Source organism: Nannobrachium achirus (genome assembly GCF_963921795.1).
Source record: "Nannobrachium achirus genome assembly, chromosome: 13".
Lineage (NCBI taxonomy): Eukaryota > Metazoa > Chordata > Actinopteri > Myctophiformes > Myctophidae > Nannobrachium > Nannobrachium achirus.
This window is the reverse complement of record NC_137833.1, coordinates 31,902,940-31,924,007: the sequence shown is the minus strand read 5'-3', so window position 1 is coordinate 31,924,007 and position 21,068 is coordinate 31,902,940. Positions and strand designations below refer to the sequence as shown.

Sequence of the window (21,068 nt, the reverse complement as noted above, 5' to 3'; positions counted from 1 at the left end):
AATATAGTGTACTGAAGTATCCCACAATGCATTTGGATTTGTAGTGTGCATTCGATTGGTCACTATTCAAGCGCTTCCGTTCCCCCACAATGCACTGCGCTGCGGCCGCCGCTGTCCTCGCGCTTTGAGCACGCACATGCGGTGTGCACGCGCACACGCACACTGCAGGGCTTGTCTCTGGGCAGGAGACAACTCGAGACAACGAACGCAGCTAGCCGTAGCCGTAGCCACCTGTTGCTGAGCAAACGCAACAGAACCCGCTCGTAACAGAACCAACCGGCTAAAGAAAAACAACTCATAAAAATGTCCACAGCCTTGTCACCAGAGAACTGATGAAAAAAAGCTCTAAAGTTGTTTATGAAGAGAATATATGAGAATAGACGCTGGAGGCTTTTGTTTTTCGATCTTCTCTCTTTTTCTCCCCCAACCTTCCACAGCTGATGATAATAATCATGACAAATAATGTTATTTAAATTAGCAAGAATATCCTATTTTATCACAAACATGGGTGTATGTCTGCATGTGAGACGAATGTGGCACAAACATTATTCATTCATTCACCAATGAATGAATACAATTTTAATATATATATATTTTTTTTATAACATTATTTTATTGAATTGTGATAAATAAAAACATAATTATATAGGCCTATTTCTCATAATAACACCGCAACATGTTGGTATGTATGTTATTCACAATCCACAAGCATTGGGGAGTTGATGTACAAACTCACAACGCGTCGCTCTTCGCCCCCTGTTGAGAGCTTGTAGATCGGCTATTATTTTATTGCTCCAAAAGCCTCCAAGTAGAGCGTTTTAAACTGTGCGACAGCGATGACGCAACCAGATGGCGACGGAGTAGTGTCCGAAATGCGCTGATTTGTTCACTACTGTAGTACCCTACATCTGGATCCCTCGTTTAGGGTTAGGGAGTAGGGAACGTGTTCTGCATTTCGGACACAGCCCCTGGATATCCATACTGTCACTGTGACATCACTTCCTGTTCCACTTAAGCCCCGTTTTCCATTGAGCAAAACTTCCTGGAAGTTTCTTCAAAAAATGACGGCAATTTTGAAATTCACGCCATGTGAAAACGGCCCCTTATTTTGTCTTCCGGGAGTTTTGGGGTCCTAAATTTGACGGCAAAATACCTAGTAATTTTTGTGGAAATTACCGTGAGAATACAAATTTCCCTTCTGTGAAAACGCATACCGTTATTTTTTAGACGGTTTTTTTTGACAAGCAGGTGCGTAAGGAGCCAATGATAACAGTTTAAAAGCATTGTATTTGGGATTGAAAACGATCTGAATGTGAATGGGATATACAGTAGAAATAAAATACAGCTTCACCTTGCATTAGGGATATAATTATTTAGGCTATAGAGTAAGAGTAGAGTCGCATTGTGACCATGGCTGGCTGCCTGCAAAAGTGCAATGATTTCTCAACGGTAGCTCCTTTTGGAACCTCTTCCAGCGAGCGAGTGCGAGTCCACAGCTAATCTAAAGCCCTCAGCCACAGGTGCAACACGTTGCATTAGATCCTTTTTGAACGGACCTTATGTGTTGTTGTTGCTGAGCATGAAGAATATTTTGTTTAGTTAAATCCATTTGTAGCGTTCAGAGTGAGAGAGAGAGAGAGAGAGAGGCACCGATGCCACCGCAGTAAATGCACCGAACTGGGGAGACAGGAGAGTGTTTTTCTTTTTTTTCTTTCTTTTTTTTTTTTTTAGGTCTTTCAGTCCAAGTGTTGCCATGTCTGCTAATTATAAGCGACTCTGGGCTTCATTTCCGTAAAATTGCTTGTATATGATAGTTGCTGGTTTCATTTTATTTGTTGTGAGCTTGTAGATCGGTAATTTTCAATTAGCTGATGTGGCGATGCGTGTAGTTTTAAAGTGCTCGTGTGGCTTAGATAATATCACTTTTTGGGGATTATTTTCGTACACCTGGTTGCTTAGTTCTCTCGCAAAGTCTGGCAACACACTGAACACAGACTTTCATACCGCGACAACGGTTTTAGTGAAAACGAGGTATTTTATGGCTATGCCAGCATTTTTTGCTTATGTGAAAAACACCCAAAAAAACAAAACTCCCGGCAAGTTGAAAATCATTATGCTAATTATTTTGCAGGAAAGATTCCGGAACTGTAGTGAAAACATGCCTTTAGTGATGTCATCAATCCCAGGCCCTAACTGGCCCCAAAAGCCTGCTTTACTCTGATTTACACCCTGCCTTCCGTTAATATTAAGTCCATATATGTATATGGATATATATTAATAAAGGACCGCTTATGCCCATATATGGAGATCTCCAGGCATCAAACCCAGGCCCTAACTCTCCAAGGCGTTGCTTGGTTTTACTAATTAAACATACGTTTCATGCCCATATATGGAGATCCCTGTCCCAATGTCGTCAATATTAAGGACATATCTGGGAATGCCCATATTTGGTAATGCCCATATTCATGGCCAGATGTTTGGTAACACAGCTCAGGCTTAGTGTGAATCACAGGTTAGAGGGACAGAAAGAGAGACGGATTACACATAAATAACCATATCAGTGAGCTATCTGGAGGAACAGCAAGACAGCAACAACAAACAGGAATTAGAAGTCCTCCTTTGTGAGGACAGAAGACGACGTGACTGCAGGGACACAGGGCTTCAACATTAGCTTGGAACAGATCAGGATCTCTCCGTTGTTTTGATCAGATTGCGGTAATCCCTTTAAATTTAAGCCTTTAGTCCCCGATGTTGCAGACATGATGCCACGTTGACTGGCCAATACTGCGTTACGTACCGGACCTATCACTGCACAGTGTGGTCGGAACGGGAGACAATTCAACCAATAGCTGGTGAGGCTGCTCCAACATGTGGCGACTGCCTTTTCTTGGGGCGTGCAAAAAGAACAGAACAGTTGCATAAGCCTATACTTTAGACACAAACACACACACACACACACACACACACACACACACACACACACACACACACACACACACACACACACACCCCTCACTCACTCACTGGCTTGTCGGGGCGGTGGTGTTTTTGAAAACACCTCAGGCTGAATGAGAGGGTGGAAGAGATGTTGACATTTTTGCAGCAGTCAACCATCAAGCCCCAAGCCGCTGTGTTCATGGCCTGCCGTGTCATCTCTCAACACCAGCACTCTTATCTCTTTGACTGTTCTTTTACCCCTCTCTCTCTCTCTCTCTCTCTCTCTCTCTCTCTCTCTGTCTCTGTCTCTGTCTCTGTCTCTGTCTCTCTCTCTCTCTCTCTCTCTCTCTCTCTCTCTCTGTCTCTGTCTCTGTCTCTGTCTCTCTCTCTCTCTCTCTCTCTGTCTCTGTCTCTCTCTCTCTCTCTCTCTCACTCTCTCTCTCCCCTGCCCCATGGAAACATTCCCACTGTCACCATCCCACTTTCTTTTCTTTTTTCCTCTGAGTATAGAACGTTCACTCTTGCTGCACTTTTAACCCCTAAACTTCTATTCCCCCATCATCCCCAACATCTCAACTTCATTCCCCCACCCATCCATTTTTGTGGTGTGTGGGAGACAAGTGTCAAACGTGTGTCTTGAGTCTGTAGTTACTGTAACTGAATGAACCGAATTAAGAACATCTTATAAGACCATGCAGAAAAAAGCAATGTGATTGGGATGGTGATTTTCCCTGTGTGTTTGTTTATTTCAACTGACATAATTGAACAAGTCATCCACCCTATTAGATAAATTATTAAAGATAAATATGGATTATGGATAAAATCCATAACCAAAATAAGACAAAGAGCCAAAGGACGTATCTTATATTGCTGTATTGAAGAGAGACAGACAAGGAAGACAAAGCAGTGGGCATATCATCCTAGTGGTATGCTCGATAATCTCTTCCCACCATAACGGCAGGACAGAGGATTCTCTCTCTCCCAAAATGGAAGTTTAACATGTATATAAAGAGTACAGATATGACAGTAGAAGTCGTGGGACTCATTCATTCGTTCCCATATCATAACAAGGAAGTAGTCGGAACTCATTGATTTGTTCCTATATCATAACAAGGAAATAACAGGAAGAAAGTGCCACGTAGTGCTGGTTATTTTCCACCACTCGTGACTTATACAGTATATCATGATTTCATAGTCTAAAGTTATTATGACCTTTAATCAGTTTGCCTGAACCTACAGTATGCGACCAAAATGTGGTCTCTTATATACTGTACGTTCAGTTCATATTATGCCTTTATATGGTCATATGAGACTCATACACCAATAACATAATTATGTATCATAATTTATCCTAACAATCTATCCTTTTCAATTTGTATGAGGTTCATATGACCTCCATATTAAACATTTTATCAGGGTAATAATAATAATAATATTATGAAGACTTTAATAATATTTATAAATTCAAATTTCGAAAAGGACTGTAATATTTTTTTTAAAGGGAATGTAATAAATCCTTAAAGTTTAAAGAAATGTGACACATCATTCATCGTTTCTTACAGATGAATGAAGACAGAATTAAAATTGAATAAACAGATAAAAATAAAGAATAAAGAATGAAAAATGAAAAAAGAAAATATGAGTTGATCGGATGACCATTGATCGGATGACGATGATGACGATGATGATGATGAGGGTGATGATGATGACGTGGTGATGTTGACGTTGACGTTGGGGCATTGTAGAGACGTGAGGGAGGAGGACGCAGGATGCAGTTGATGTGGGGTCGTTCTTCTGGGTCTCTCAGGTGATTCCTAGGGGGGACGAAGACTTGGCCAGTTTACTGTTTCAACAACAATTTAGTTCATCATGATAGTGTTTGTACTACACATGGCATCAACAACAGTGCAACAGAATTCTCACCGACAAGGCACGATTTTTACATCGTGCCGCTGCGGTTGATTGGCTCGTGCACTGCTGGCTGGCCTGGCCTCAGGTTGTGGTTCGTCTGCAGCACCCCATCTCAGTCAGGTGGTTCTCAGTTGACCCGATTCCTTCCTCCCCACACTCTGCATTCCTCCTCCGTCACCGTCAGCCCATGTAACAGAAACATTTCAAATTAAGTTTCAAATAAATCTTAAATCAATGAAAAACCAAATTAAATAAATTAAAATCAAATCAAAATTAAAATATATTAAACAATTAAAATATATTAAACACTCCCCTTCTTGTTACAACTTATAGTTGTGACATAAAAGTTAAATCAAATAATTTAAATTGTTTAAATCTTTAATTCATGCACTACAGTACAGTGGGTACAGGGGAGATAGGGACAGTTTGAAACTGTCTGTGATAAGTAATACGCCCTAGGTGCGAGAAGCGACCTTGTGTCCTTCTCAACAATGGAGTCTAATTTGGTTGTTATGGTAACCAGGGACGTGACGTTCCAAAACAGAGATTTCTGGGTAATGAAGTTCTTAACAGTAAGAGAACAGGACAATTAAACAAAATACCATAGACAGTAAACAATCAGAACGTTTACGAAAAATAGGAGAAAGGAAAGTCTAAACAAGACATGTTCCCAAAACAATTCTCTCACACACAGACCATCTGACCTTGAAGGCTCCAGGTGGTTTCTCACATACACGGTGACACACACGCACACACACAAGTGCACGCACGCACGCACTCTCATACCGGGTCAGAGACACAGAGTTTGGGGGGGGGGGGGGGTTGACAAGATGAGGGAGGGGGGGGCGGCATGCACGCCCGCACACTCTCTCAGAACACCACTCACACGCACTTCCCCAAAATTCGTGCACGCCCTCACACATACAGTAGCCTACGGCAAACTCATTCTCACAGAATCCATTCATCACATAAATGAAATTATAGTATAATACACAGCCAGAATCCTCTAGCAGGTTTTAAATCTTAACGTTACAACAGTTTAAATGAATTTAGGCATCAATAATTTTAGTTAGTTATTCTTAATCTTAACTCTTAACTTTAATTTCTCAGAGACATTTTAAAATGTCTTAAAAATATTTAATATTACAGAAAACAGAACTGGTCAGTAACATAGTTAAAGATAAAATATTGTTTCTCAATTTCCAAATGGCTTGGCGCAAAGCCATGAAACTGAGAGACCCAAATAAACACAGTATTATCGGTACAGTGAACATAACAGTAACAAACTGACAAATACTGACCATTCATATGGTCCAGACATAACAGTAAAAAGCTATAACCGCAACTGACTAGAAGTACTCGTTAAATTCAGGCCGACTAGAAGTACTTGCCCTAGGTTATAAGCCAAACAAATAATGACCATTCATAGGGTCCAAACAAACTGACAAAAGAACAAGTTGAACAACAACTTGTGGACAAAAACGACTGTACCGAAAAAAGTTAAAGTTTGAAAATATTTGTCTCTGCTTCCTCATCACAACGAGAGAGCGAGAGCAAACCAGAAATAGTTAAAAATAGAATAGGGATTGTGTACACCTCCCTGAAACTTTGTAAGATGAAACAAAGAGTTACGACCATTCGGTATCTATAGATAAGGGTTAATTTACGACGCGTGTCAAACCAAAACATTATTAGGAGCTTAGGACTCCTCCAGACGGAGGGAGAACATCATTCACAAATCATATCAATTATCCTAACATTAACATCGTTAATTCAAAATTCAACAGACACGACACGTTACGGGGACTTAGTAAATATGTACTTATCTTAATCACTTAGGAATTTGCCGAGCGTGGAAATCCCAGATGCAGCCCAGGACCGGGGGAGTATCCAACCTCAAGGAAGACGGTCCAACACGGTCCGCTGCTCCTGGGGGTCCACGCGGTTCCACATTAATCGAAAACTCATAACACTGTTGTCAAATAAAATTCCTTTGTCTGATAATACAGCAATTATAGAGATTTTCCTGGCTGGTTTCAGATACGTGTTGCAACATTGTTCCACCGGGGGAGAGAAAGTGAACTTTAAATGGCTAACAGCCTGAACACTTATCCGTCCCTCAGTCGGCCAATGTTACAAACAGTATCCTCGCTCGATTAGGACCATTATTAATAATAAATTAATTAAAGATAAATATGGATCTCTAAATCCATAGTTAAAATAAGACAAAGAGCCAAAGGACGTATCTTAGATTGCTGTATTGAAGAGAGACAGACAAGGTAGACAAAGCAGTGGGCATATCATCCTAGTGGTATGCTCGATAATCTCTCCCCACCATAACGGCAGGACAGAGGGTTCTCTCTCTCCCAAAATGGAAGTTTAACATGTATATAAAGAGTACAGATATGACAGTAGAAGTCGTGGGACTCATTCATTCGTTCCCATATCATAACAAGGAAGTAGTCGGAACTCATTGATTTGTTCCTATATCATAACAAGGAAATAACAGGAAGAAAGTGCCACGTAGTGCTGGTTATTTTCCACCACTCGTGACTTATACAGTATATCATGATTTCATAGTCTAAAGTTATTATGACCTTTAATCAGTTTGCCTGAACCTACAGTATGCGACCAAAATGTGGTCTCTTATATACTGTACGTTCAGTTCATATTATGCCTTTATATGGTCATATGAGACTCATACACCAATAACATAATTATGTATCATAATTTATCCTAACACACCCCTTCTCTCTGCAGAGACCTGAAGCTGGATAACATCTTGTTGGATGCCGAGGGCCACTGCAAGCTAGCAGACTTTGGTATGTGCAAGGAGGGTATCCTAAATGGAGTCACCACCACCACCTTCTGTGGAACACCGGACTACATCGCACCAGAGGTAACCTCTCTCTCTGTCTCTCTCTCTCTCTCTCTCTCTCACTTCTCTCTCTCTCTCTCTCTCTCTCTCTCTCTCTCTCTCTCTCTCTCTCTCTCTCTCTCTCTCTCTCTATCTCTATCTCTATCTCTATCTCTCTCTCTCTCACACACACACATACACACATGCTTGTCTGCATACATATCCACACTTAATGTTACAATGTATTGTGTGTGTATGCGTGCGTGGGTATGTTAGATCCTACAGGAGCTGGACTATGGCCCATCAGTGGACTGGTGGGCCCTGGGTGTGTTGATGTACGAGATGATGGCTGGACAGCCTCCGTTTGAGGCGGACAACGAAGACGACCTGTTTGAATCCATCCTTCATGATGATGTCTTATACCCAGTCTGGCTCAGCAAGGAGGCTGTGTCTATCCTGAAGGCGGTCAGTAGAAGGCTGCATTTGTGTTAATGAATTCTTGATTCTTTATTTCTTCAACGTTTTTCAGGCCAAGGACCCCTTAGTTGAGAGAGAGATGAAGCAGGAACCCCCACAGCCTTTTCAGAGATTCCATATAGTTTCATTGTTTGACAGCACAATCCTCTGTATATTTTGGATTCATGTCAATTACAGATATTTAACCACTTGAACCGTCAATACTTAATTAACTTGACCTTTCACTCTGTACTTAGTCTGCTCTTTTTCCCCTCTACACCAAACCTCTTTGCCAAAATAGCCGATCTACAAGCTCACAATGCCTTGCGCTGCGAAAGTTTACACTCTCGGAGTAACACATGGATAAATGAACACTGAGGATTTGCCGTCTTGACCAGAATGCATCTACAATTTTACAGTATCCTTGAGAACCAGGCACTTCCAGTAACCCCAATCCAACCCCCTGATGCTGAGTGCCAAGCAGGACAGCATTCAGTCCCATTTTATATTTTGGGATGACCTCCCAATCTCAGGGCGGACACAAGGCTAACCACAAGGCCACTGAGCTGGTGGGACTGTGTGTGTCTGTGGATAATCTGGCAAACCACAGCACCACATGTCTTGTGCACGCTGCCAATACACCAAGGAAGTAAGTCCTTGAATAGTTTTCACATAATGTTTTATGTTTTTTGAAATAATTAACGTTTCATACTGAAGTCAATGGAGGCCAATTTGGGCTGAAACTTTGCCCAAATATGGATGACTGATGTCAAAGTGCTGACTTCATACTGTAAATGTCTGAGTAGCGCAGGAACTATCGGGCTTTCCTCTGCCGTGGCAGTTCAATCCTGGCAGGTGCCGGCCCTATATAGGCAGCAAAACTATATAGCATAGTTTTACTTAGGGTTAGGTTAGGTTTAGTCATGGTTTTACTGAGGTTAGGGTTTGGTAAGGAGGTAAACATACGGTAGGTCCAGGTTGAAAGAGTAACATTACTTTCAAACACTGAAGATAATGTCCAGTGTCCCCTCAGCCATGGATTCTACCAAACCATCCACAATAACCGTATTAGGCGGCCAAGGTGTGTCCATGTTTGACACAGCGAGTTCTTAATCTAATCTTGCTGAGCTTCTCGGCCAAAGCTCTAGGTTAAGGAGAGGTTGCTCCATGGTGTCAAAACTGCCCGCTTTGCCACCACTGCTAAATTGTTATTTCTGCTGTGTAACTTTGCAGGAAGATATGGCTTTAGTTTTTAATGATTGTTCAGCTTTCATTTAACCTACTTCTTGGTCCTATCAGTTCTTTTACCCAGGTCAAATAAAGGCTGGGTATGTGATAACTATAATATACTGTAAATATATAATATATACACTCATTTACAGTATCTATAGGTATTTCCTGTTGTCCTGACTTACAGAACACAGGCTAACTGCTCTGTTGTCCCTGTCCATCCATGAAGTAAGTGTGCGTGCGTACATGCATGTGTCGCATTGGACAAGGCATTTGTTTGTTCATTTTTATTTTTCCACCACAAGCTGTAGCGTTTATTTTGGCCTCTGTGTGGGTTTGCCGGCAAAGCCTTGTGGGAATGTGTGTGTGTGTGTGTGTGTGTGTGTGTGTGTGTGTGTGTGTGTGTGTGTGTGTGTGTGTGTGTGTGTGTGTGTGTGTGTGTGTGTGTGTGTGTGTGTTTAACTTGGAGCAGCCTATGCCTTGGACTCTGACCAGTCACATCTTGGTGGATGATAGCAGTGATTGGTGATATCTTCGATATCGTGCCAAGCTAAAAGACAATATGGGCACATGGTTGGTACTGACCATTCTTTAAGCACAAATGGGGTAGTTTTGGGGTGGCAGGTTGGACTTGAAATATAGGGAGGCCCAGGCACCCTGTTGACCCTGTGCGTTTCATACCACTGCGATTCCACCCAGGTCTCCCATGTGGGAATCTACTGACCAAGGGCTTCAAGGCCACTTTGCTAGACTCTGACCTCTTTACTGTAATATCTATACCATAAAGCAGGCGTTCTCAAACCTTTTTAGGCTGTGACCCCCAAAATAAACGTATATGAACTGGGGACCCCCACCCTGACAAGCACTTGGAATTGTAGGTATTACATTTAATGTGACTCGGTTCTACAGATAAATATGATGTAGATCGGCTATTTTCACAATGTTCGCCTCTTGCTTACTTAATATTTGACAGTTTGGTATTAAAACGGTCTTGAAGTCCTTAAATTGTCACTTTATAAATTTGCAGATACCCTTATACTGTGTGTTGGTTTGTTTAACATTGATTGAGAAGGAAAAAAATGACATTATGCTAATCATCTGGGGATCCCACAAAATAATTCGGGGACCCAACTTGGGGCACCGACCCCAAGTTTGAGAACCACTGAGCTAGAATCAAGAAAGATCAAGCTGGTTAAATTGTCACTCACTCATATACTGTCGGTACACACAGCAATTGTTTCTGTTCACTTTATCCCTTCTTTCTCTCTCTTACTCTGTGTGTGTCTCTCTCTCTCTTTCTCCTCAGTTTATGACCAAGAGCCCTATCAAGCGTCTGGGCTGTGTGGTAACTCAGGGTTTGGAAGAGGCCATCAAACTCCATCCATTCTTCAGAGAGATTGACTGGGACCTGCTGGAGCAGAGGAAGACCAGACCTCCATTCAAACCACGCATTGTGAGTTATTACATGCATGCACGCCCGCACGCACGCCCGCACGCACACACACACGCACACACACACACACACACACACACACACACACACACACACACACACACACACACACACACACACACACACACACACACACACACACACACACATAGATATATACATGCATAGATGAATGAAAAATAATTGCCTTTGGATGGCTGCCGAGGCCATAATGTACTGAATGCATTTCATGTACCGTTAGTGCCTATTGAGATTGGCAGATTTCACCCAGGTTTTTTCATCTCACTCACGTCACTTTGTCTGCTGACCTCACTCGGCAACAAAATAAAAATAAAATAAACAAAAAGAAAATAATTCACAGGAGGCAAGCAGTGATCACTCCATGATGTGCACTGCAATGTAGTTTCAAATGCACTAAATTGCAGGCTATTCGTTTAGAGTAAAAAAATAAAAAAATAAAAAGATGACATGTGTGACATGTGTGATCTTGGCAGGTTGCCCTAGAAAATGTGCCAATCTCATCAGGCACCAACGGTAATACTGATAAAAGGACAAGAGATGTTGTGTAGGCCCGGAATTAATCCATCAAGGAACATTGTGTTTTGTTTTGGTTTTTTTTTCAAACCTGGTTGGAACTTAACAAATTGACGAATATATCAGTTATCGCGCTAGTGTAGGCTCAGGGCCACCATATGAAGCTTCCTAGGTTGCTAGGAGAGCGATCCAACCAGAAATGACTTAATCTGGAAATGTTTTGCTCCATACGCCTCCATGTTATCAGATTCAGAAAAATACATTTATTTCTGATTATCTTCCCAGATTACCTGATTGAACGGATGATTGCAGATACAATTTTTCCATGTGAAGGAAGAAAAGATTGTTGGACCTTACAGACAGCCTTTGTTTTACATCATAATAAGTGTGAAATAGCTCTATTTTCTGATAGCAATCATTGCTTAGTTTAGAGTGTTTGTTCTCCCCATCTCTCCAGCTCATTAATAAACACAAATTATATTTCAAGTGGGTTGCCAATTTCAAAAAAGTCAGGAGAGAGTACCCATTTATCAGCTCCAATTTGATAATGTTCCAGTTCCAATTGTGTCCCTCAATTCTTTGTGTCATCACTTCCAATTTTACTTGCTTATCCTTTATCCTGTTTGAATTCTCTCCCTCTGACTGGATAAAATTGGTATCCCGAACTGAGAAATCATGTCTACTAAAGAGCTGGAGAGACAGGGACACCCCTGTTACTGAACAAACACTCTAGAAATTAGTACTTTCAGAATATAGAGCTTTAACCTTTTAACTAAAACGTTGATTTAAATGCACTTTGTAAGGCTGGGCTACATGTTGTTACAGTATGTAGAATTGGTGCACCAATGTGTACTTGGGTGATCAATAAAGTGCAGAAGATACTCAGTAAGATCCTATACACAGGCATGGAACTAATCATCAGTGACGTCAAATTAAGAAAAGAATGCACACTTTACGTATTTGTTTCTATTATGCAAGATGATATGCACAGACATGAAACTAATCATCACTCGCTCAGAAATGCACACGCCACTCCTCGTGCTGGCGGAGCTAGGCTCAACTCACGTATTTGTTTCTATTATGCAAGATAATATGCATAGACATGGAACTAATCATCAGTGACGTCAAAGTAATCGCTAGGGATGGGTAGCTTTCACCTTTGAATCAATACGATACGATACTCGATATCTGGGAATCGATACAGTTTTTTTAATACTTTTTATTTATCATTATTATTATTATTATTATTATTTACCTTTTTCCATAAGCTATTTTACACACCACAATAGGTTATTAAGGCCGTCATGTCAAGAAGTAGGCTTACTGTAGTCTTGTTGATGTGACTACTATTACTGTAAGTATGGCTGCTTTTGTATATATAAGCGAGTGTTTGTCTGCAATAGAATATATACATATTCTTTTTACAGCTAGGCTATGGTTACGTTTTTTTATTATTAATATTATTATGATCTTATCTTTGTTTTTCTTATTATTATTGTCACCTCGACAACATTGTATTTTGCTTCTTGTTGTGAGTAGTGACAAATTATAAAACCTTGCATTCTCTTTATTCTTAAACCTCATGTCAACAATTGCACTCTTGAACGCGCCTTCATGTTGAACGTGTATGCGCATATGTGCGTCCGTGTTCCCGTCTATTGCACACATGCTGGATGAACGACCGTCCACCAGCCTGGAGTCACAGAGGCAGGCTGGCTGGCGAAACTAAATCATGCTTAAAAAGTTTGTTTCAACCGATCAATTACTTCCAGGCCGTCAGAACTACAGACACATGTATCTACGCATCCCGCTAATACCGTTCCTGTTTTTGATAGATACTTTCAACACGGATGAGTGAATGCCTTTGCTGCAGCTGAGCTTAGAACTGCTGCTTACAGCGAGTGGATTCAGTGGAGGAGGGGAGGTGGTGATCACACAGTGTCACAGACGCATCATCATAATAAACATTATAGGCTATTGTCGGCTATTTTCACAGTAACGAGTATACTAAAGCAGTCATTAAACTTTCAGCCCAACTGTCACGGATGCGACTGGCCACGGGTGCGTTCAAAAGTATCGAAACAAGGTTGTTTTTAAGTGAACCGATACTCGGTAGTATTAACGTTATGCGTTTGATACAATTAAAAGTATCGATTTCGGTACCCAACCCTGGTAATCGCTCAGAAATGCACTCGCCTCTCCTCGGGCTCACTTCACGTATTCTTTTCTATTATGCAAGATACTATGCACAGGCATAGTGCCCGCAGGTGAATTTTAACCTGTTCGGACCAACAGCAGTTCGAAACCATGGGGCAGTACCCAAATGTACAGTTCATTTTGCAAACGTTTTATACATGGGATGACATCTCTCCTTACTTATTTTCTTTCCTCTCTTCTCACAGAAAACCAAAAGGGATGTGAATAACTTTGACCAGGATTTTACTCGTGAGGACCCTGTCTTGACACCGGTGGACAATACCATCATTAAGCAAATTAACCAGGACGAATTCAAGGGCTTCTCCTACTTTGGAGAGGAGGCTGTGGCATAGTAGTACACTTAAGAACACACACACACACACACACACACACACACACACACACACACACACACACACACACACACACACACACACACACACACACACACACACACACACGTGCATTGTGACACACCTGTCCTCCGTACACCACTCCAACACACGCACCAGCTCAAAAACATAGTATTATTGCACCCGATTTCACAATGATCGCTGAAAAATGTGTCCTCTGAGAACTTAGACCTGACCACTCCTGGAGATGTACCAGACCGTTCGTATTCCCTCATCGTTCTTCTCATTTGTCCGTTTGTGCGTGTCAATCTGGAACATTTCACAAGTCGTGATGGACGTGGAGGTCAAATAACTCCTTAGTTTGTCATCGGAGGTCTGTTCCAATCCAGGATCACCTCTGATCTACTCCAGAACTGCAGAGTGCAGACCCTGGCAAGCTTCTGTATGAAGGGATGCACTGCTCTTTGTTACATCACCACCACAGACTCAACCATTGGGACAATGGAAGGAAGAGAAAATATTACGCTTTCAACTTGTGTGTAGAAAAAGTTGGGAGGACAAGGTCATGGGGCTGTGTGTGCGTGCGTGCGTGCGTGCGTGCAGGCATGCATGTATGTGAACAAGTATGCATGTTTCTGTCATTCAGCACACCTTTGGAACAAGCCAAATTGTTTCTGTTCAACCTATTTGTCATTTCATTGTTTAAGAATGTTTTTCTTCCCATACCACATATGTGAATGCAAAGATATCACTGAACCTATGATTGTATTATGAGTAAAAGTAAGATCTTGAAAAAGTTGAAATATAGTATTGAAAGAGACATGTGAAAGAAACTAAGTAGCAAGATTTTTCCCATTGTTCTATTATCACATGTGAGAAACACGAATGTTGTTATAATAATGGCCTGTAATTGTATCATTTTTCATTGAAACCTAGCTACTTGAAAGCTACTGTACCTTAGCTAGCAACTCAAACAGGCTAGTTGTACCCATAGATCTTCATAATTACATTACTAACAGCTATATCCCAGTTAACTGCAGTGGCATGAAAAGTAACAGGCTGAATACAAAAATGCTTTAAATGGTTGGCTCGCGATGTTCAGTTTCCATCCAAGAATTATCATGTAAATTGTGATGTGTCACATCAAGAAACCTGGATGCATGTGACACGCGTCAGTAACATTCCCTTAGTATCGCAATAAAAGGTTGTTGCATTCTCTCGGAAGTGGAAACAATTTTGGTCACAAAAATAATTATGCGATGAATACTGCTGGAAAAAGGATGGTCAAATAAATAATGATCGCTTGCGATGTTTCCGCCTTCATCTCACCCAAATACAGTCTTTTTCTCTTGGAAGTGTTTTCTGACATTCTACTGTATGTTCGGGTAACCTATTTATTCGCTTCAGCCCACCTCAAAATTCGCATGCTATTTCAATATTTCAAAGGTTACTATGTGCTTGACCATCAGATGGAAATATAGCAGCTAACTGTCTTTCTTGGTCCTGGACACAAAATGCTCTGTAAATGTTCTTTGTCGTGTAAATCTTTTCTTGAAATGCCTTTTGTAACTGTGATCAGTTACTCTATGGCAGTGGTTCTCAACCCGTGGGTCGAGACCCCCAAAGGGGTCCCCAAATTATTTTGGGGATGATTAACTTAAAGGGGAGTTTTGGTCAAAAACAACTTTCCTACCTTTGAAATGATGATCCAGGAAGGCTCTGGGCTGATCCAGGTGTTGTTTTACCCAAAGCAGCATTTTGTTCATTTTTCGATTTTCTCCCCTGCACCCCACGGCTCCAAAACGGCACCTTTTGGGTCTACCCGTAATCCGGTTATTATTCTCGCTCAAAATTCACTTTTCTCGCTCGGTCTCAGTCCCTCATACTGTAGTTAGCATATCCGAGCTACATCAGCTCCTGGTCGCCGCCATGTTTGTTTACAACAAGCTCAACTCTGAACTCCCAGCCCAGGAGAGAAACACTGGGAAATCCCTAACCCGTTGGGAAACGCGCGTTCACGAGCTGCTGCTGCTGCTGCTGCTCTCACAGCTCCACCTCCCTCCCCCCACAGCCTGTTACCTGTTGAGGCAGACAAGAGGCTACACCATACATCACTCTGCAGACTTTGTCGACATAGTTACATCTTTTTTCTTTGGCTAAGAGCATTTTTGTGTTTTATTGTTCGTCGCGCGTCGGGGAGTCACGCGATACAAAACAGGATTTCCCAGTGTTCTCTCCTGGGCTGGGAGTTCAGAGTTGAGCTTGTTGTAAACAAACATGGCGGCGACCAGGAGCTGATGTAGCTCGGATATGCTAACTACAGTATGAGGGACTGAGACCGAGCGAGAAAAGTGAATTTTGAGCGAGAATAATAACCGGATTACGGGTAGACCCAAAAGGTGCCGTTTTGGAGCCGTGGGGTGCAGGGGAGAAAATCGAAAAATGAACAAAATGCTGCTTTGGGTAAAACAACACCTGGATCAGCCCAGAGCCTTCCTGGATCATCATTTCAAAGGTAGGAAAGTCGTTTTTGACCGAAACACCCCTTTAATGTGCAACAGTTTTCTCAGTCAACAGTAAACAAACCGACATAAACGTTAAGTGTATAGAAGGTATCTGCACATTTCTAAAGTGACAATTTTAAGGACTTTTTAATACCAAATGAAACATTGGCCAAATTGTGAAATATTAGAAGCAGAAATTGTGAAAATAGCAGATCTACATGCTCAGTTGTGAGCATGTAGATCGGCCATTTTCACAATAGAACCGTGTTATACAAAATGTCATTCCTCAAACTGTTAGTGCTCGTCAGGTTGGAGGGGTCCCCAGTTAAAATATGATTATTTTGGGGGTCACGGCCTGAAAAGGTTGAGAACCACTGCTCTATGGGACCTATGGTCACTATAGCCTCAGTGTTCATGAGATCCAAATTTTAAATGAATGTCATGCATTTTAACCAAGTGGAATGTTTCAGTCACGTAAACTAATATGTGTTTACATTGAATGTATCTGGTCTATGGTGGATGGTGTGCATGTGTGTGTGAGAAACCTTCACAGGATATTCCATAAGAAGTTCCCTCTCAAGATTTTTTTTGTACTGTCAAGTGTTTTCTTTATTTAAATACTTTTAGTTGTCAGTGTTATCTTGTTTATTTCTTTCTGGGTGATCCTCTTGCTGACGTGTCAGAAATCGCAGATTTCCTTCTGCGTAACTCGAGGTGTGGAAAAGAATCAACATGGCTGTTGCATATCTTGCCCACTCCTCTCTGTACAGACCACATCTATGTAAATACAATCATCATGCCAAGTCTATTTAGAGGAAACAGCAGAGGTGTTACCCTTGATTTATACTTACAGTAGTATCATGCATGAAAATAGACAATCTACAAGCTTACAACCTATCACAGCACAGCGCCTTGTAAATCTGCTCTTTCCGGTGCGAGACACTGTGTGTCACTAAGTATGATTGAGGCTTTACACCCGGGTGCATGGTCAGGAATATTATATACCTTAATTAATATAATTTTTTAAAAGATAAAAGAATTGTCCATGTGCAATAGTTTCTTTTTGGTTTTTGTCTTTTGCTTGTGTTGTTGTTTTATGTTTTTTCCCCCCCCACCACTAATTGCATCCCCATATTCTGTAATAGATTTTTTGCTATTGACATTGTAGCTCATTTTAGTCAGTCTTTCTTTTCCTATATTTTTATACATATTTTTAGCGCTTCACGCGCAAGTGCGACAGCTGGTCGCAGTGTATCACAAATGATGTGGTTGTCCTTTCTTCACCGTTGAGTGCTTCCTTCAATCCCTATACTCACACATTCATATACACAACACAGGTACAATAATCTGCCTGAGGTCAAGCTATGTCAAGGTGGCAATAAGTCATATTGTAAAGAAATTGAAATGTTGACTCACTGGAAACTGCTACACCAGTGGGTCTCAATAGTGTTTGAGGGGGTTCCAAATGGCTCCTTATGGTCCTACGGGTCCATTTATAAACTCTCAAGTTATGGTGGTCCTTAAAATCAAAACGTTTAAGAACCACAGTGCTACACTGAATGGAACTGAGCCTTAATCAGAATCATTGGTAACACCTGTGAAGGAAGAAGATGGCCAAATTCTTTACAATATGGCTGCTGTGCACAGTTTCCTCTGCACCACTTTTAATTCCTCTAGAAAAATGCTGCACAACTTTTTGAGAACTAAATTTAGCTACTTAACTTGCAACTATATAGCAGCATATCAATTTCATGTAGGAGCAGAGAAAAATCTGTTTGTGGAATAGCGTATTATTAAATGTAGTAGTTGTGGGTGCATAGATTTCACAATTGCACCAACTATACAAAGTACTGTGTTATCCTCATTTATCGCTGTAACAGACAAGTTACCATGTAACCTAACATGCAAATAGTTCAATATATGACAGAGGCATTGCTAGTACTGTAGTAGAGAAAATGGCAACTATAGTAGTAATAGTGGTAGTCGCAGTGGTAGTAGTTTAGTTGTGGTAGCCAGTGTTACACAAAAGCAATATCTTGCGTTAACACAAATCTACCCTCTACACACCAAAGCACACATGTGCTCATGTGTGTGTGTGTGAGCACACACACACACACACACACACACACACACACACACACACACACACACACACACACACACACACACACACACACACACACACATTTTTGTCAATTAATTAACCAGCAAGGTAGTTTGGAGGGTAATGTGACTGTTGAGGTGATTTGAAAGCCTAGTTCAGACCAAAGATCCACTTCCTCGTACGACGTTGCTCACAAAAAAAAAGTCAAAATAGCTTGTAGATCTGCTATTTTCGGCGTGTGACACATTGCACGAAAGAGCATAAATGAAGCATTAGAATGTTGGGGAGAAAAATCGCAGTGGTCTGAATCACCTCAAAAGCTCAGATATAACTGGTTGAACCACTGTACGCCTGTTCTGCTGTATTCTGTTCCCCTCTCCTCACTCTGCCACTCGCTTTATAATCTAACTCACTGGTTCCCAAACACTGGATCGGGACACATTTGTGGGTTACGGACACATTTTTATGGGTCCCTTTACTTTTTGTTTCCTACAATTTGTTTTTGTTTTTAATTATTTTTTCAAAACATTTTCAATAAACATTCCCAAAAAACCTAAAGATTTCATGAATAAAAAAAAAATTAAATTATTTTTTTCTGTAATTTCATGAAGAAATCCAAGAAGAAAATCTCTAAGAAATCCCATAAACTAGAACACAAATGTTTAAGAAGTAGTGAAAAAAGCCGATCTACAAGCTCACAATGCGGCAATCACAATGCTGTCTTCTCTAGTTTGGCTCCCGGGCAAACGTCTAATCTCTCTTTTGGGTCACGAACTAAAGGGTTTGGGAACCACTGATCTAACTGATTATGATCTGAAAGTCTTTGTACTGTCTCAAAGTGCCCCCTAACTCTGTCCCTTTACTTTGACTTCTTTGAATGTTTGAGAGAGAGAGAGAGAGAGAACAAACATAATGAGAGAAAACGTTGTAAGCCTCGTTCAATCGCTTGTCACGTCACAAAGTGAGTCAAACTGACTTAGTATAATGTACAAAAGTATGGCATGAGGTCCCATTCAAAGCATCGTACAGTACAGTACAGTAGTTACTGTATGTGGTTTGAGAATTTTATTTGCAGTACCTGTACCTGTGAAGATTTATATGTATATTTTATCACCTGATGACCTATGTTTTTGTCTTCTCCTTGAAACCTCTATGCGTTATTTTGTATGCCCCTCATTGTTTGTATTTTGTTGATGTGAGCGCTTTTCTTTTTTCTTGTCCCTTTTTTTTGCTGCGTGCCAAATGTACTGTATTCTCAAAATGATGTGAAGGTGTATTTTAATTTTGGAAACCTATTAAATATGTCAAATATAAATTTGCCATTTTGCATATTCATTCTTCTTGTAGTTTAAGTCCTATGTTCATTTACCCATTTGTATTCCAAAGCGATACAGTATTTCATAAAGTAACTTGATTCTTGCAGGTCAATACCTTTCACATAAAAAATACCAACACATCATCAATTGGCAAGGGAGCCAAATTACAGTATTTCACACGTAATTGAATAATCAGCCGAAGTGTGTCAAAACAATAATAGTTTTTTTTACAAATTTAGTGGCATGGAATGCAACCATCCAAAGTCAGCTGAGACTGTTTTCAAAACATGAAATCCAGACACCCCTACACCTACCTACACAAAAAAAACAAGACCTATGACACACATGGGCTGTTTCAACTGTCAGCATTCACCATGCTTCATCTGTGCAACTGCAAGTTAACAGGCACTGTTCTAATTCCTCACCTCCCAGATGTACATCACTGCAGGTAGCTGAAATCAGAGGTCTGACTCCATAATGTGTAAAGGACCAACTACCCCAAAAAGTGTCCCCTGTCAAGCAAGGATTTCACATCATACAACATTGTAGCCAAAGACAATTATGCAGAAAGAATTCCAACAAATGCATGTAGGGCAGAATTAGGCTCGGGGTGATAGGAGGTGTTTGCATGATGCTAGGTTGTTGTTTCTAGGTTTCCAGTACATCGGTTCAGTGACTGCCAATTGGCAGTTGAAACTGGGAGATGTGACAAATCATGGCGACCAAGACAACATATTCATTGTGTCCACTTTCCCTCGCAATGTGGTCATCTCCAATTTACACAACTGGATGACAATTCTAAACTCAGGATAGGCCAGGCAAACATGTCATCCTGTTACCTAATATGTTGATAAATACCAGAACATTAGGGACATTGAGTGACCAAGACATTGATCTCTCAGTCAGGACATTCAAACATCTTTGACCACACACAAACACACACACACACACGCACGCACGCACGCACACGCACACGCACACGCACACACACACACACACACACACACACACACCCACAGTCCCACACACACACACACACACACACACACGCACACACACACGCACGCACGCACGCACGCACGCACGCAGGCATGCAGACACGCATACACAGATGTATGCATACATACATACCTCCGTTGTCGACTCGTCTGCAGGGCAGGAGTATAAATCAGTCTGTGTTGACAGTGCTGAGGAAGACCATCAGGTCAAACGCGTCG

At 41.1% G+C, this 21,068-nt stretch overlaps 1 protein-coding gene across 1 annotated transcript in view; it reads left to right on the top strand.

Moving 5' to 3' along the window:
• The window catches only part of LOC308297267 (protein kinase C epsilon type-like), a gene marked incomplete at its 3' end in the record, with an annotated part of 93,105 nt that extends 79,178 nt beyond the window's left edge, over positions 1 to 13,927 (top strand). The window contains exons 12-15 of the mRNA XM_080740682.1: positions 7,609 to 7,747; positions 7,982 to 8,170; positions 10,698 to 10,844; positions 13,781 to 13,927. Of these exons, the coding sequence (XP_080596808.1) occupies positions 7,609 to 7,747; positions 7,982 to 8,170; positions 10,698 to 10,844; positions 13,781 to 13,927 (622 nt within the window). The remainder of the gene's footprint in view (positions 1 to 7,608; positions 7,748 to 7,981; positions 8,171 to 10,697; positions 10,845 to 13,780) is intronic.
• Between the last annotated feature and the right edge of the window lie 7,141 nt (positions 13,928 to 21,068).